The sequence below is a fragment of the Glandiceps talaboti genome, chromosome 18 (genome assembly GCF_964340395.1).
Source record: "Glandiceps talaboti chromosome 18, keGlaTala1.1, whole genome shotgun sequence".
In the NCBI taxonomy this organism is placed as follows: domain Eukaryota; kingdom Metazoa; phylum Hemichordata; class Enteropneusta; family Spengelidae; genus Glandiceps; species Glandiceps talaboti.
The window spans coordinates 6,576,011-6,594,903 of NC_135566.1; the positions used below are offsets into that span (position 1 = coordinate 6,576,011).

The 18,893-nt window shown below is 36.5% G+C and overlaps 1 protein-coding gene across 1 annotated transcript; it reads left to right on the forward strand.

The window, feature by feature from the left end:
* The first annotated feature begins 4,992 nt into the window (after window positions 1-4,992).
* On the forward strand, window positions 4,993-13,628 carry LOC144449302 (solute carrier family 13 member 2-like). Its single transcript, XM_078139820.1, has 12 exons — window positions 4,993-5,243; window positions 6,413-6,566; window positions 6,865-7,046; window positions 7,290-7,472; window positions 7,796-7,909; window positions 8,928-9,026; window positions 9,719-9,820; window positions 10,601-10,698; window positions 11,031-11,149; window positions 11,739-11,900; window positions 12,372-12,509; window positions 12,692-13,628. The coding sequence occupies exons 1-12, from the start codon at window positions 5,008-5,010 to the stop codon at window positions 12,848-12,850; spliced, it is 1,746 nt and encodes a 581-aa protein (XP_077995946.1). The 5' UTR covers window positions 4,993-5,007; the 3' UTR covers window positions 12,851-13,628.
* Window positions 13,629-18,893: the final 5,265 nt, after the last annotated feature.

Here is an 18,893-nt window from a genome sequence, read left to right on the forward strand (position 1 = left end):
AGTATTTTGGGCTTGTATGAATTCATTAAATTATAAACCTAAATATTTAGCAGATGTAATAATCATCAGATATCCATTTGTATTTTATGTAACTGTAACATACATTTTAATCTTACCATGGTTTCGTTTTTAAATTACCAAATCTACTGATGATAACACCTACAGTTGGATAAGCCACGGCTTCCCATGCCCTGCCACCGAACATCACAATACTGGCGTAGGTAGGCGGTATCTGTACACAAGATAAAACAACCACACAACTGTAATGCTTACCATTGTACTGTGAAAATGTGTCATAGAATTGAAAACACCATCTATGATAAATTTGACTTATCTCGTATAGTCGAATACCACATCGGCTACAACCATTCTCACATGACAATGGAAGTATTCATTATTGAAATAATTAAGGCATAATGACATTATGGCCAGTTGTATAACATATATATGGCATCAAAAATGTCAACCCATATGTAACAGTTAATTGGACACATTGCGTTTGCAACCTGAACACATAAAGAATCATAATAAAACTATTTTCAAGAAAGTACATGTAGAACATTGATTGTTCTGTATAGTCATTCATATCCGGTGTTCAATCCTGTAGTGTTACCCATGTGATAAGCCCGCCTCGCACTGGCATTTACAATACATACTTTAGTAACGAGACGGATAGAGATTGGAAATGAACAGTGTATTAAAAAATTACCCATATGCCTCGCTTCTAGATTAAACGTTTTTTTTTTGTGATATGTAAATAAATAGTTGTAAATAAATGGAAAGTAAATTAGTAGCCTGAAGCAAAAAAGACGAAACATGTCTCTACATTACCATTGCAACCTCCAACAAAAACAGGGTCAAGTAGGAACTGATTATACTCGCTGTCATCAAAAATGTAATTCCACCGATACCATAGCAAAGTTTGGATATAGTCTTCAATGGTTTATCATCGACTGTTGTGGTTGAAGCATGCTCTTTCTCTAGTAGAGGTTGCTTCTGTAAACGTTCAATTGCAAAGAGTATTTTATCTTACAGTACTTGATGGTGGTGGTGATGGTGATGGTGGCCGTGGTGATGATGATGATGATGATGATGATGATGATGATGATGATGATGATTATGATGATGATGATGATGATTATGATGATGATGATGATGATGATGATGGTGGTGGCGGCGGCGTTGGTGGTGGTGTCAAATTGAGATCAGGGATGGGAAAACATAGTTAAGAAGAAAGGAAAACATGTAGAGAAAATGGCACCATATTATGATAAACAATGTATATCGAACTACAGTCTGGTACCATGAGAGAGGCAGTTTGCAGTTGTCATTATCACTATTTACTCTTACTCCATTTGGCCTCAATAAAACAATCTTATTCGGTTTAGACTCAATTGTATGCGATCCCCAATTTTTATATAATTTTGTGCAAATGTTACAAATCTCCAAATTTGCACATTTACGGATCATTCACCTAATCATTTGATCTGGATTATTTACTCCAATCCAATGTAAAAAGTCCATTTCTTTTAAGTCCTTGGCAATCAGCCAAGCGCTTTTGACTTGAAGTCCTTTGACCTCAATAGAATTTCTAAAATAACTTGCATATCAATTATGGGATCACCCTGCTGAGAATTATTCTACATCGAGATACCTCGAACTAACTGTATATATAAGGTGAGTGGTATACCTGTAACTTAATTCTTACCTAACTGTATATAAAGGTAGTGTCATAACTGTAACTTACCTCTTCTTCTTTCTCATTGTTCATGATAGTGTTCATTACACTAAAAACAAGATTGTGTATTCACAATACCTGCTCCATGAAATAACAAACAACTTGGAATTAGGTAACTTTCAATAGATATTGTAGGATTATAATATTAAATGTGGTTGAGAATTTTGAAAATTGACACTGACTTGTACATGCATGAATGTTATAATTTCCAACAAAATAAATAAATAAAGATAAGGATCTTTTGGGGTCAGAAATTTGACAGAGCGGCTTCAGATCTATAGGGTTTTGGACACATGTGAGATCAACAAAATATAATAATGAAAACTTTGTTAACAAAGGTCGTAATGACACACACACACACACACACACACACACCAAGAGTAGATAGATGCTGCGATATTTGTAATATGAATTTAGTTGAGGACAAATATCAGTTTTGACTCATTTTATCCATTCTGTAACCAATTGCTTGAATTAGTTTGAATTAATTTACATAATTTTTTTAGACATTCTAAATTCATCTTCTATAACGTTAAACAAAGAGAGGATGTGTGTGTGTGTGTGTGTGTGTGTGTGCGTGCGTGCGTGCGTGCGTGCGTGCGTGCTGGCAATACGTTAAACCAGTTTTAACTTTATCCTAGACCATAAATTAAGGTTGGGGTGTCAAAGTGGTCCACTCCAGGTTAACATATGAGACTTGATATAACACACCCACCATGTTGTCTTTTTTGTATATCAACCCTAAAATTATGGTGGAAGGCCATCACAATAAGCAGCACATTTACTTACCGTAGCGCTAATTTCACAGTGTACTCTCGAACTGATTCGTGTGTAAATTCATGGGCATCAACGTCTAAGCAGGTTTCGTAGCGAGTGTGTCTGTTTTTGGAACAGTTTGTCTACTACTAAAAAGACTGCGATTGGCGTACATGTCTATGCAAACTGACACTTTAAACGTATACAGAAAGGGTTGTGTTATATCTGCAAAGATGACATGTATATGACTATGTACATAATGAGTATGAGTAAGGAGATCACATGAATAACCTTTCACCTCACATCGTTATTGGATTATGGCAATCCTGGCTCCTGCTAATTTTAGTACAGTTTGTTACTTGACAAGGTCCTGTAGACAGAGCCTCACAGGTCACTAAAGTGGTCAGACAGTAGGGTCAGCATGCTTAAATGGTCAAGATAATGAAAGCTGAGTAAAATCAGCCACACAGCAGGTCAGGCCAGACACATTCATCTCGGAGGTACAATGCACATGCCACGGTAAATTAGAATGTGTGACCCTGAAAATAAGGACAAAGGTCAAGAAAGCTTTCTATTGAGATTTCAGGTTTAGGCACGTGAAAGGAATCTCTTTATCTATGTTGTGAATGCTACTAACATCAAAGATGGGCATTGTTTGGCAGTTTGTTTTTACACAACATGCAATCATTTATACTATTCCAAGTTCAGGAGATACTGGAGATACTACTAAAAAGTATTCATAACTTACAGTGGATTGGAAAACTAATAAAAATATATTAACGTAAAAGTCGAATCAAAGAAGCATCTCATTGTAATGAGTATTAGTTAATGGTAAATTCGGATCTGAATCGGAATCGGAATAAAAACTTCAGGCATGGCCTTTCATGACTTGAAATGGCCCCTTCCCGTAGCCTGACCTGACCTGCATGCAATTTGTACCCCATATAATCACCACAAAATGACTTACTCTATACGTAAAGTTCTTCGTGAATTATGGGCATTTCGACTAACTTTGATCATTATTTTCACACCACTACTGGCACTGCCATTCCCACTCCTCATCAGTGGAACGGTAAGTCACGAATTTGTTGAACTAGAATCAATGAAAGTGATATACGATAGTCAACATTGTTTGGAAAAAGGTGTGGCTTAATTATCTTCTCATAAAGTTCACTCCGACCCGATGTAATACTACGCAATACCCAAGCGTTTTGTAGAAGTGTCTATGTTTTATTGCAAATATTGCTCCTTACTCACCTGTACCAGAAACCAAACTGATCGTTTCCGATTATATATTCATGAAAATCAACCACTGAATCATGTAGGATGATTCATATCCATACCTGTCACACAAAGCAACACACTTAATGCTTGAATTACTTTCTATGTTGCACCATGGACAAAAGTACAAATCTCCGCGCAATCACAACTTCCGTTCTTCACAGTGCTTTTCTCTCAATGTTATGTTGTTTAGTGCCGCAAGGGGGAGACTAATATAATTGGCTCTGTCCTTCCATCGTCCATCAGTATGTCCGTCTGTCCCTAATATGTCATTTCTCAGACATACAACATATGATTTCTTTAAAACTTGGCACAAAGGTGACATGATATTGGACATATGCAAATCATTTATTTTGGGACAAATGCAAATTGACTGAAAATTAACACACACACATATTATTAGATGTAAGCTTTTTTTGGTAAAACATTGACCCTGACCTTGACCTTCAAGGTCGATTATCAAAATCACGCCATTGTTATACCTATCTTGAACATTTTGTAGTATTTATTTGCTGGCGATTTCTTTTAAATTATGTTCACAAGTAATATAGAAGAACATAAATGTAGTACACAAGTATAATATATCGGTGCACACATCACTTTTCTAGTGAATGGCGGCCATATTTGGTGTATAGTTCAAAACTTTAATACATCCAAATGTCTAACCCCATATAATTACATGCACATTTTCTTGACCACATTGACCTTTAATCTTGACCTTGACCTTAGGGTAGACTATCAATATTAAGTCATTTCCTCCATACTGCAGACTACTTTACCCGATCCAAGTTGACCTCAATTCTTACTGATTTGATATAGGATATAGGAACCTCGGACCATACATGTCCGGAATCTAGCCTGGTTTGAGAAACTATAAGTGACCTGACCCAGCAAAGCAGAGGTCACACTATTTTGATTTGAACCAATATGTCCTGCGCTGCACGTTACCATGGTAACTACATTGGACATATATACCGAAACTACTCATTCTTAAATTGAATAGTTCCACAAAATTCCAGATGAATTTTAGAAATGCACGTATAGACAGGATGGTGTCATAAAAATCCGGGGTCAAAGGTAACCAATATTACGATTTTTTGACTGTTAACTTTAGGTGTATATCTTAACTTTCCATTGCTACAAAATATTCATGAAATTGTCAACAAATTGAATGAATTAAATATACTTGATTATTTCTCAAGGAGTCCAGAGCAGCATACGTCCTGATTGTGATGGCGGTGTTCTGGATAACGGAAGCATTCCCCTTATCAGTAACAGCTTTACTGCCATTGGTACTGTTCCCCTTAATGGGCGTACTGACGGCAAGTAAAACAGCCACAGTGTACTTGAAGGATACCAATGTCCTATTCATAGGCGGAGTCATGGTGGCGGTAGCTGTCAAACATTGGAATTTGCATAAACGAATAGCACTGCGTGTTCTTCTCCTGGTAGGATCTGGAGTACGAGGGTATGCAAATTAATGTTAATTATTCAAATAGAAAAATGTACAAGGAGAATGACAAAAGTATTATTTGTATTATTGTGTGGTTTCTTGGGCATCCCACCACTGCCATCGGTTCTACATCCAACTGCTGCTACATCTTGTTGGGTCGGGAGTATGTCAATCTAATCTTTGGTAGTTATGGCCTTCATCTCGACCAATGAGATCCAAACCCAGGTATTGACTGATTTAGTGCCTTCACACACATTCACTTCGTGGTAGTAGAGGGAAATGAACAATGCCTTTAAACCTTCCAACTTAGTTTCAGGGGTTGGATTAAGTTTTTTAAATTTCATTGATTCAGGGATTACTGTATTTTTTCCATTTATGACAGCATTTTTACATTCAATAAGGGAAGGTTGTATTTTAGGGATGAGATGTATGTGTGTGCTGTGTGTATGTGTCTGTCTGACTGTCTGTCTGTTTCTGTGTCATCGTTTTCTCAACAAAGACTTGTTCAATGCAAACGAAATTTGGTGTACATATGCTTTCGGGCAATGGCGAGAACTGATTTCGTTTTGAACATTAATGACTCATTTGCATAATTAACGATTTTCTGTAATTATGCTATAGCTTAAGAATGTAAGCTTCCAATGTGATATATTTTGGTACATACTTTGATGACAACAATGTGTATGTGTCATGTAAAGTACGTTTGATAGTGTAGCTTTCGGGTTAATGACAATTTGCATAATTAATGATTCAGTAATTAGGCTATTCTTAAGAATGCACGCTTCAAATGCAATATAATTTGGTACACACTTCAATCATATCAAAGCACATGTCCTGAAAGACTTGTCGATGTGCCTTTAGTTTTAATGAGTCATTTGCATAATTAATGATTTCGAGTAATTATGGTATATCTGAAGAGTGCTAGCTTCAGGTTTTATATAAATTGGTAAATGCATTCACGAAACCAAGGCCCACATGTCATTAATGAAATTAAGCTTATATCTTAAGAATGCAAGCTTCAAATTGAATGTTTGGTACAAATTATATTGAAGAAATGCCGAACTAATCCAAAGTAATTATCCAACCAACCAATTAACAGCCAACCAATTAACGATAAAGCTGCCAGTAATATGGAGACAGAATCTGTTACCAATGTCAATATTTCATATTTTAATGTTTGGCAGGTTGATGTTAGGATTTATGATTCCAACAGCATTGTTATCAATGTTCATCAGTAATACAGCAACAACTGCGATGATGACACCCATAGCACAGGCCGTATTATCGGAGTTGGTAACGAAACCAGCGGCTGGTGGCGTTAGCAGAAAGCTCCTCCCGGTAAAGTGACAGTAGTTTGTACAATTTGTACCTTTAACTAAAACATGAGGCATTGTGCCCTCATCGGCCTTCTCTTGTGAGTGGTTGCTGATAGGGAGGAAGGACTCGTCATATTTTATAGATTATATATATTAATGTTCTGAACTATAACTTATGTCTTGAGCCCAAAAGTTAAATCGTCATTGAAAACAAACCGATGTTAACAGCATACATTACTTACCTTGATTTAGCTTAAGTGATTTTTCCATTTCATGTTAGAAATATTTAGTTTCTTTATTTAAATTATTCACAACCTCAGCAAACGGAACAACATGAACAAACTCAACACACCATGAATGCAGACCTTGAAATGGATCCTATCAACGATAGAGTGGGGGGCAAATACAAATTACATGAAGACATTTTAGATGAGGAGGACCTAGAAGGTGCCACTAGCAGCAGTGAAGAAATCTCTAAAGAAGGACTGAGCAATTCAAACAGGTAAAAAAGTCAAACAAATATATATAACTACGCATATGTGTGGTGTTTATTTTAAGAAAGAGTTTTGATTAATATGTCTTCATAGTCGAATGCATGTCACAGAGACAAATGCATAAGAACGTACTAAGCAAGAAGAGAGAATTTTTAATCCAGAAAATGACCAATTATTTTACCGTAGTAAACTTCAATATACCGGATACATCATACACCATCATTACCAACGCCACTGTTTTCATTTCACAGAAAACCTGTCCAAATCTCACACGATGGCAATGACCAAATGAGTGACTTTGATCGATTGTCACCATCTGACCAGAGGATGAGTAAAGCTCTTGTTATTTGCATCGCCTTTGCCGCAAATATTGGTGGCACAGCAACATTGACTGGAACTGGGACCAACATTGTTCTAATCGGCATCTTAGAAGGGTATTACGTTCACATAATTTATGATACAGTAGTTTCGCCTTCACCAAGGGAAGGTCATAGTATGGAAATATGTGTCTGTCTGTCTGTCTGTCTGTCTGTCTGTGTATATGTCTGTGCATGTGTAAGTCTGTGTCCTCGGTTTTCTCAAAAATGTTCAATTTAACGAAATTTAATTCTTTTCTTTTCGACTCGTAGAATAAGGACCCCTTAATTACGTAACATATTTTCCTCTGCTTAGAATGAAAAATATATATGGAAATAGTGTGTAATATTGTGGTAAAACAAAGTCTCATATAACATACTTATATCGTCATATCTTTCAGTCACTATGGCAACGACCATGGAGTAGATTTTGCATCCTGGTTCATATATAGTTTTCCTGGCATGGTTTTATTTGAGTTCATTGCGTGGTTATGGCTGCAGTTCTGGTTCCTAAGGTAAAATTAACTATGTGAAATAAAGTGCAAAGGTTATAACATAGATGAAGTTAAACTTTAAAAATACCATATCGTCTACATAATCCTAAATCCTTGTTTGAATTATAAACTGACTTCTAGATGGTGGTATTATCAGCATAGGGAACATTTACATTCTAGCACTAGGATGTGCATATCCTAGTGCTAGGATGTGGCCACATCCTAGTGCTAGGAAGAAGAGCTCAGCCGTGTACCAGCTGTGTGTCTCACATCCCTGTTACAGGGTTTCCACAGCCCTGTTACACATGGTTGTGAAAAATATGCTTGTTGCATGGATGTTGAATACTGCATCTATGCCACGACTGCTTGCATATCATAGATGTGTACTGCACACCTGGCACACAGTTGTGAACATACATGTAACAGCTATGGTGGAATAATACCCTGTAGAACCCTTTCGTTCATATATGACAAGCATTACTCACACAGCTATATGGCTGTGGGAAATACTGCTGTTACAGCAATGTTGACATAGCTACTACATGGCTGTGCTGCATTGCTATTTTTAACCATATTACATTGATATTGGCACACCAAATCTAGGTACGTTACACCTAGTGTGCTGGCCAAAGCTGTTACAGGGATATTATATATATAGCTGGTACAGCCTCTGTCCTAGGTATGTGAGTGTTACAGGAGTGTGCAAGGTTCCCTGTGCATAGATGTTAGGCAGTTCGTTGTCCAGATCTCTGTTGATATATCTTAGGATCTTGGCGTGTTATGTTGGTAACCTCCCTGATATATCTATCAAAGTAACGTACGGCATATGTCAATAAAGGATACTAAGAACATTATTGGTAAAATTGCCTTTCAATTATAGAACAAAATATCTTTAATTCATGAACTATATACATCATGATAAACAAAATGGGGTTAAACGTAGGTTGTGAATAATCTGAATCCCATATTTTTGCTTTGGAATTCACAAATAACATTTCTTTTGCAAGATTGATGCAACATTTTGTCATTGCACCTACAGATGTAATGGTGGGTGTTATACAGGTTGTCCGTGCACTAGTCGCGCTGACAACGCCAAGCGTGTCATAAGGCAACAATACAACGAATTGGGACCAATGACGTAAGTAAACCCATCTAGCTGCATTCAAACCCACATGGTTAAAGGTCCTCTTCTGGCGAGGATTAACATTTAGGTGTGACAAAACAGTTGTCTTGCAATACTGTAGAAAACGTTGGACCAGAACAAAAGAACATCCCATGTAATCCTTACGACTCCAGTGATATGTCAATACTTATACGAAAACATGGGATTAAAACCCTAGCCTTTAGCACAGAATTTGATAAAGCGGAAACTAAATAACCTGAAAAGGACGTCGTCAGATTTGACAGAAATACTTACTGACACTGCGACATGTTATCGTCTGGCGCGACAAAAGTCTTACCAATGTTGATGCATTTTCTGCGGCGTGAGTTGTCTTAAGGAGATCCACACTCCTAAAGTTATTAAACTGTAATAACTTTACTTAGGGTTTGTTAGTCAAAAGATTGCAAGCCAGTTTTAGATAAGATTGTAGTCGTGACAGACGACGTTTCGGGTTAACTTATATGTATAGGTCAAGTCAAAGGCCATTATTACTGAAAATAATCGACCACTCTTAGATAGGTAAAGCTCATTATTTTGTCCGAGTCGGAAAGGAGTATAACTGTGTATATTTTATTTGTTAACTTTGATGTATCCTGCAGTACCCCCTTGTGGCTATCCAGAGATATCTTACCTCCCAATAATCACTTTGCTTTTCTACATAATCGCAGTTGGGCAGAGGGAGCCGTTCTTGTACATTTTATTATGCTGGCTTTATTGTGGATGACACGAGATATAAGCGGATACGGATGGGGTAATTTATTCACTGAAGGGTAATACTAATTTAATTATGTTTGTCTGTGTTACCATAGTATGTGCCTTTCAAAGAACTCAAATTGTTTGCACAGTTATAGTAAAGGAGGGTCATCAGGCATAATAAAAAAAAGTGTGTGGTTCTGATTACGCCCAAGTTTAGAATAGATGGGGTAGGTAGATTTGTTATTTTAATTTTATACATATTTTTTCTCTACGTCTAGTTCAGGTTTTCCATTGTTTTCAAAATGGTCTCTGTGTTGTCTATTTCAGATGTATTTTTGTCTATTTCAGCCATTACAGATTGGAAGAACAGTTTTAGATTTTTTTTTTTTTAAAGTTGATGTCAGTCATTATTTCTCGTGAGACTTCACATTTTTGCGATTTAATTTGTTTATCAAATACGTAAAAAAAAAGTTTAGGGTCAGCAGTGAAAAGCTAGGTGGGGTCGGGTAACCGGAACCAAACAATTATTATTTGGACCTCATACAAATTTAGGAAACAGAGGTCAAAATGACAATGAAGCATTATGCGAATCAAAGATATGGGAGCGGAATAGTGCATTATGGGAAACTCATGAAGGTAGATCGATTCTTGAGGGAAAAATCAGGCAAACCAGGCATATATTTCCATATCGTGTATCTTAACTTTAGTGGGTAACCGAATTAAAACACCTTGAGAACTCAGGTAGATGTTACCTATTTTAGTAATACCCTTAACATAAAATAGTGTGTAAACAGTATAGAATATGATAATTTGCCATTGGTATTCCTGATAACTTTATTATCACTATCCTACAGTTATGTGTCGGATTCAACACCTGCCATCTTTATTGCCGTATCACTGTTCATCTTCCCGTCACACCCACCAAATTGTCTGTGCTGTAGACGAAGAAATGGTAAAGTTAATATTCATTAATTACATTTTACCTCATAAATGAATTCTTAATATGTATGATTTAATTGACAGTGACTTGACATATATCAGACTAGTAATATATTAATCATCTTAATATCAAATTAATTTCAAAATAGTATCAATGTTGACCATTTATACCTTGTGTAAGGTAATGTTATGATCTTGTCGGTCTGTCTGTCTGTCTGTATATGTGAACACGATATCTCAAGAACTATTGCATCAAATGTAATATATCTTCCTATAGAACTGATTATGTGTATGCTATACAAACTCCTCCCTTTCTCATTTCATTCGTTGTCTGTGACTTTATAGATAATTCCAAAAAAGGACCTCAGCTAGGTTTGTTAGATTGGAAAATAGTTCACCATAAACTGCCATGGGGTATCGTACTGTTGTTTGGAGGTGGATTTGCTCTTGCTGAAGGCTGTAAGGTAATAATGTGTTTATATTTTGCCAAAATATAACGTATTTGTAATACTAAGGCCTAAAAATTGAAGAAACCAATAACACAGACCATGAGACCATACGGAAAACAATGACATCACTACCTGAACTAGACACTCATATATATATATATATATATATATATATATATATATATATATATATATATATATATATATATATATATATATATATATATATATATATATATATATATATATATATATAATCTACCTACCCTACCCACCTATTTTGAGCTTTATCGGAACTACACAACTTGTTTAGGTCTAAGCGAAAGCTGATTTTTTCTGAATTAGCGTAATAGATTACAACAGTATTAACAGAGTTATATTCGCTTGATTGTTTGTGTGTCATTTGTTGGATTCGTTGATGCTAATGATGTCTTTCCAGCGCTACTCATATAGATCGATTTGACAGTCTATTAATCATGTTGCGGTGTTTTGGGTCACACAGTGTTAAATCTTAATTTTCAGATTTCAAAAATAAATTAATTTCCTTACTGGAAAATTACCAAAAGTTGCTTGATGAATAAATACATATTTGTGTTTACCATAGGCATCAGGTCTGTCACAATGGATTGGTGATCAGCTGGTTGTACTTGGAGACCTTTCAGTCGAAGTTATAATTCTAACAGTCACAACAATTGTTTGCTTCTTCACAGAAGTCACCAGTAACATGGCAATCGCCACAATATTTTTACCAATACTTGCTTCATTGGTTAGTATAGTATATTATGGTAGCCCAGTTTTTTTTATATTTCTTATCACCGTGCACCGACCGACCTACATTTTCAATGCGGTGTCAAAATTATAGAAATTTCCATTCGCTGCCTTAATATTTTGCGGAACGGCGCCCTCTTTGGCAAGTAAGCAAATGTCTGGACTGTTGATGTCATCCACAGTCATGGCAGCGGCGACGATGCTTTCTGTCATCACGAAACTTATTCAACTAAAAGTATAATTATGATAAATTGGGAAAATGACGTAGACAAGCATTGTTGTGACGTAGAACAATCAAGATATATATTCCATATTTTTCATTCAAATGTATTCAACTTTGCTTGCGTTGGATATGATTACAGTTATAAGGAACTCATGATACTTCTGAGATTTCATTACATCTGACATATTATGCATTAAGATAGGAAACACATAAGATATTATGTCTTGTTTTTTATATATCTTACAGGGAGAAAGCATCTGTGTCAATCCTCTTCATCTGATGATACCATCAACTATCATCTGTTCTTACGCCTTCATGTTACCCGTGGCAACTCCTCCAAACGCTATTGTTTTCTCGTATGGCCAGCTGAAAGTGTTAGACATGGTATGTTGTTGCATAACGAGTTCTGACATTTCATCACATTCATCCAAGTCATTTTAGACAGATCAAAAAGTATCAGAACATTGGGACGTAAAATTTATATTAAAAAAACTCCAAACGGTGTTTTAAAAATGAAAGTAAATTTTCCGCCTACCTTAACTACTGAATTATGTTTCTCTTTTTAGGCAACCGTTGGCTTTGTCTTGAATATTTTGGGCATCCTTTTGGTAAATATGTGGCTCAACATATATGGTGACGTCATATTTGATCTGAAGACATACCCCACATGGGCTGCTGGTGAAAACAGTACATGCATCGCATTTCTCAACTCCACGACAAATTAGAACTGATTAGCACATAGACAATGGAATAGCCAGATTTATTGCTAAAGGGAGCTTTATACATCTCATATCTGTCTTTGTTGGGGATTACCCCTAAATTGTACATGATATGAGTTAAGATTTTTTAGAACTGTTTTCTTGGATGTAATGAGTTATTCGTAATATTGTAAACGCTGAACAGTACTGAAGCGCCTGTAGGTAAATATAGTTGTGTAGCTGTACACATAGTATGGTACAATATAGCCAATCAGATATATTTTGAGTCCGCACCCTAAAATCGGCCTCCCCATGCAATCATACTTTCAACTTGTTACCGTATTACTTGTAGATACATTGACTTCTAATTAACGCGTACAATGTGTAATTGTCCTCTAATTGCAATATTAATTGTGTTAGCTATTTCCCGAATGGTTTCAAATTTTAATGTTAGACAAACTGTTGAATTACAGTTTTCGTCAACATCTGCAAAAACAGATTCAGCAACTACTTACATCAGTATATGTGGTCCACCTAGTATCAATTTTACCGCCGAGTACTCATCAGTGAGATAATAGTCTTTCTGTTTCGGAATCTTTTCGTTTTCAACACTCCTTAGTTTCAATTGTACAGAACGATATGCTATGCAACACAACACAATCTGACCGGGTCACATTCTATGGTCTGTTTTACGTCGATTGACACTTTTATCTAGCTATAAGTAAAACACAGTGACGTCGAAGACTGAGAAAGTCTTGATTATCAACACTTGCTTAAGTCTACAAAGCACAATTTACTTAATATATGAGGCTGACAATATAGCCGTTTTAATGTATTGTAGATATCAATAAATAGAAAGTCTGTAGTATTAAGGATCGTATGTAATATGTATATGCAGTTCTCTCCTGAGTCTATTACATGTATATGCAGTGACAATTGTTTCATGAATGTTACCAAATGCTATTATTTCCTAGCTAGTTGGTGGATCAGATTTGTAGATATCACTCCAGACATGCTACTAATCTGACATCTCACATTTCCTTTGTCTACATTTCTTGTTAATCATGATATCAATGCCAGAAGATCTCAATCTTAAAGTTCCATTAGCATACTTCTATATTTCCGTGTGTTGTCGTGAAGATTTGTTTTCTTACAGATTCTACTGATAAATCAGTGAAATTGTCAATCAATTTAGGTGAATGCTGAATGCAGTAGCTTCACCTTAAACAAACTAGTTCTTATAACTTGAAGTTTATTTCTAACAACTACATGTAATAAATCTTGGGGAAAATCACAGACAAATCGATGTCACAACTGAGAAAAGTTATATGTTTTTTCTCTGTATGAATATGAGAGTCACCCTATATGACTCGGTTGTTGATTTTTATGAATACATTTAATCGGAAATGATCATTTTGGTTTCTGGTGCAGATTAACAGGGGGGGGGGGCGATTTGAAATAAAACATAAACACGTGTAAACTACTTTTGGGTGTTGCATAGTGTTATGTTAGCTCGGAATGGACTTTTACGAGAAGTTGATTGAAACAAGCCCCTTAAAAACAATGTCGACAACCTGATATGACGTCACAGCTGACACGTTTGTGTACTCTTGCCCATACGTTCGTGACTTACCGTTCTACTTATGATAAGTGGGAGTGGCAGTACCAGTACTGGTGTGAATCACAGACAAGTAAGAAGAGTGTGAATATAATGATCAAAGTTAGTCGAAATATCCACAATTCACGAAGAACTTTATAGAGTAAACCATTTTGTGGTGATTCTATTTCGACGAGAAACAAGGTGTACTTTTAATGTCCAAATCTACAGTGGCAAAAAGGGTATGAAATTTTTAAGGTAATGGTTAAATAAATAGTGCACACGTGACTGCACTGTGTATTACAAGCATTCTAACTTCACCGTTATTATATTTATACAATAGACGCCAGTTAACGTGAAAAAGCCACTACGAATAGAAAAACATCTTTGCTACATAGCATGTTTTTTGATAAAACTACCCTTCAGGTGATCTGCAGCCATAATATTAAAACGTAGCATTGTATTTCTCCACCCGAGGCGATAAAATATAGCGATGATTGTGAAAGAAGCACTATAAGATTTTGTCACGTCGGATGACGTTTTGTTCAGGTTTTCTGGCTCACATTGTAAAATTAGAAGGGTAAGCCGACGAGGTAAATACATTCCATGGTGCTGAATGATTCTGCTTCATCAATTAATTCATAAACGTGTCACGATTACAAGTGATACCGGGTTTACTTCTCCTAAAAATCAAAGATACCACATTTTGGAATAATGACGTCAAGTCCTTACATTTCTTAATGAAATTATGCATTAATTTGTTCCAGTATAAATAAACAATTATGGGATATCGTTCGAGTTATCGACATGAATTTAAGCATCACAACCATTTTCCAATGAATTCTCATATTCTTTGTCGATAACACTTTCTGGCGAAACTCGTTAGGAGTATGGAAATGAAAATATGTCTCTAGCCATGTGCTATGAATATGTTAGTCGACGACTGGACAAATTGATTTAACGTACATATAGAAGGGCGCCCTCAGGTCGGAGATTGTTTATTGGTGTTTTTTCCAACTATGATATGAAACTAAAAGCAACACATTAAAAATGTATGGAATTTGATATACCGTCCTTTCAAGAGTCATGTTTAGCGATCGTCTACACTACAACACAACAATCATAGGCAACACACGCTTCGAAACTTCCCATTCAATCTGACTACAGTAAGTGGGTTCAACCATACTCACAGTTCCTCTACTATATTTCAATAATAATAATTTTCATAACACTTCTGCTCCTCAAATATGGCGCTTCACAGACCAGCGTGCCGATGGCTGAGAACACCTTTCACGGCAGGAGAGGCGATACAGACAGCTGGGGATGAAGACAATGAAACTCTGGAGTTTGTTGAAGAAGATGGAAGAATATCAGCATCCCTGTTGATGCTTGGTTTGATAGCCAGTGGGTTTGGATTACAAGTTTCGTATTGGATACCCATGCAACACGCCGCTACTGATTTCAAACATGAGCTCATGCAAGCATGTCTGACGTATAAAATAGTTTGTATCACGACTACAATATGTATAATGATTTGGTATCTGCTCCTGGCGGGAAAATGGCGGGAACAACCCCAAAAAACTGATAACGACAGTTGTGATTCTCAGCATGGCGAAGGTACAGATGTAACATCTCATTGCCATAATACATACCTTAACCTTATTGGTGTAGTGTTGTTCGGCACAGGTAAAATTTTCATTACAGTTGTCTACATCATTGGCCATGTAGAATGTTTGCATACAAACTGGCATGACTATGACCACCAAGATTCAGAGAGAATCAATGCCAATCACAATCTCAATCTAGCACTGACGTATGAAATACTCTTAGTGGTATTCACCCTCACCCAAATGATTTTTCTGAAGAGATTCATCGCAGCACGGTTCCTGAATTCTTGCTGGTTTCAGTACACCATCACTGTTATTTTTTCATTTAACATACTACAGTGGCTACTGAATTTTACTGATACCTTCTTTACTACAAATGCCAATTTCCATCCGGGTACTCAGAATATGTCATCGGTACCCACTACCAGCCCAGCCTTTACAAACGGAACGAGTGAAACAACAATACTGTGTGTCAAGTATGAAAACTCAATGGTGAAACTCATCGAGAAAATAGAGCCCTTTCTCGAACCATTTCACCTTGAATTCGCCTTGCTTTCAGTAGCTATGATATACAGCATCCGAAAATCAGCAATAACCAGAAGGTGTAATTTGAATAGTCAAAACCTAATGATGTGGACTACAGCTTTAAATAGACTAAGACATTTTTTGTTCATGACGTGTCCTGCATGTTGTAAGGGACATGTAGAATACGGTCGCCATCAATTGTTGACAAACGAACCAGAGAGCAATAATGGCTCAAACAGCCGTATAGATGATGGTAACCAATCTTTCCATGGCCATGACCTTGTCGGTCGCGAGTATGGAACATTCCAAGAAAATAGAGACGGTGAGCAACGACAAACTGAGGATGTATCACTAAGTGACAGAAACGAGAACGAAGATGTTAATAACAGTTTACAACCAGTCGATGCTGAATGTGATGCAAACGCAGAAGAACCGGCATTTGCTAACCGGAAAGACCTAGCATCAAATAACCGGAACAGTTTTTATCGACGGTTTACATCGTGTCTTGGTGTTGGGTCTGTGCTTGGTAGTTTGACTACGTTAGGTATGCTCGTTCTTGCAGCACTCCTCAAAGACCCAGGTCATGAGGTTAGAGACACTTACTTATATGCATTTTTCATCTACAAGATATGTTTTCATTCCTGTCTTCTCGTCATAACCTTACCCGGATTCAAACTAATCAAGCAACACAGATACCAAAACTGCTCAACTGAACCAAATGAAACATTACTATTATTGTCAGCTACTGGGATTTTTCTCTTTCACGTGTTTAACTACGTTGCAGCAATCGCATCACCAGATTACATCGATGGTCAATACCCAAGCGGTATGTCCACCACCATCGTCGTCTTCTCAACGGTGAACAACGTACATATCTTCCTCCAGACTATATTCCTGCTAACAGCGTTGAAATATCGACCTGTGGAGGGTAAAAGTTCAAGATGTTTGAATGAAATCTTGAAGTTCCTTTCAATTGCAAACTTTGGTATATGGACATACGATAGTTTTTTCGACGCTAACCCTTATATAGATACCAACCCTATTGAAACTTGGTTTTACGAAAAAACAAACTGGTTCATTATCACTTACCTACTGTGGCCACTGTGTATATTTTACCGCGTTCATTCGTGCATGGTTGCATGTAAAATACAAGCTGTTTTCAGAAATTGATCATGACGAGCAAAACACTTTTTCAACATTAAGAATTACCGTTTCTCGCAAATATGCTGATATTCTATAAATAATATAAGCTATATTGCCCATAATAATTCAGATATTTGAAGCTTTAATAATGAATAATTCGATGAACAGCTGATTCCTATGTTCCAATTTATCTTATCATCTAGTTACCTGTGATTTGGTTTTTCACAGGCATCAGATTAATACGAATATAGCTCTTTTTAAGCAACTTTTATAGCGTTTTAATTGTCATAAAATAGATAACATGACAAGGTGGACTGAATCGTGATGAGAACATTGGTTGATTTTAATATCAACATTCGGAGAGTTTCGTCCAGAAGTTGCATAACACATCCGTGATAAACCAATCAATGGACCGTGATCAATACATGTCCTCCGAGGAAAATCTTAGCATGGTACAACGACTTTCCACCAGCGAACGAGATATCGTGATGGTTTGCCATGTAGAAAATATGAGTGAGAATCAAGACTTCCAAATGGAAGTTACGAGCGCAAATAACACATTTGCCTAAGTTACTAGCGAGAGCGCGATTTCAACTTTGAAAAGACGTTTGACACAGACACAGACACAGACACAGACACAGACACAGACACAGACATAGACACAGACACAGACACAGACACAGTCAGACACAGACACAGACAGACAGATAGACAGACACACAGACAGACAGACAGACAGACAGACAGACAGACAGACAGACAGACACAGAGACAGACATAGATACAGACACAGTCAGACACAGACACAGACACAGACACAGACACACAGATATATATACACACAAAGCAGAATAGCATAAGCTCCTTGCAATGATACTACAATATATACGGAATATCACTAGGTAAGAGAACATTGTTAAGTTTTACATGCGCATTTATTGACAATTCTTGGTAGTCTGTCGATTATCTTGAGCGATAAACAGTATGCAAATAAACCAGTTATTAAGTTTTGGAGGTCGACGTTTCTGTCATCTTTTCAAAATTTACAATGTTTATGTCGAAACAAGAGTGTTTACCCAGAGTCACTGTTATCTTTGTTTCACTGTTCTGGCATTTAGAAAATGATTGAAACTAGTAATGGTAAAGATATTTAATAGCGAAATGATATGTCTTAGGAAACGGAGTTTCGCTTCTTGTA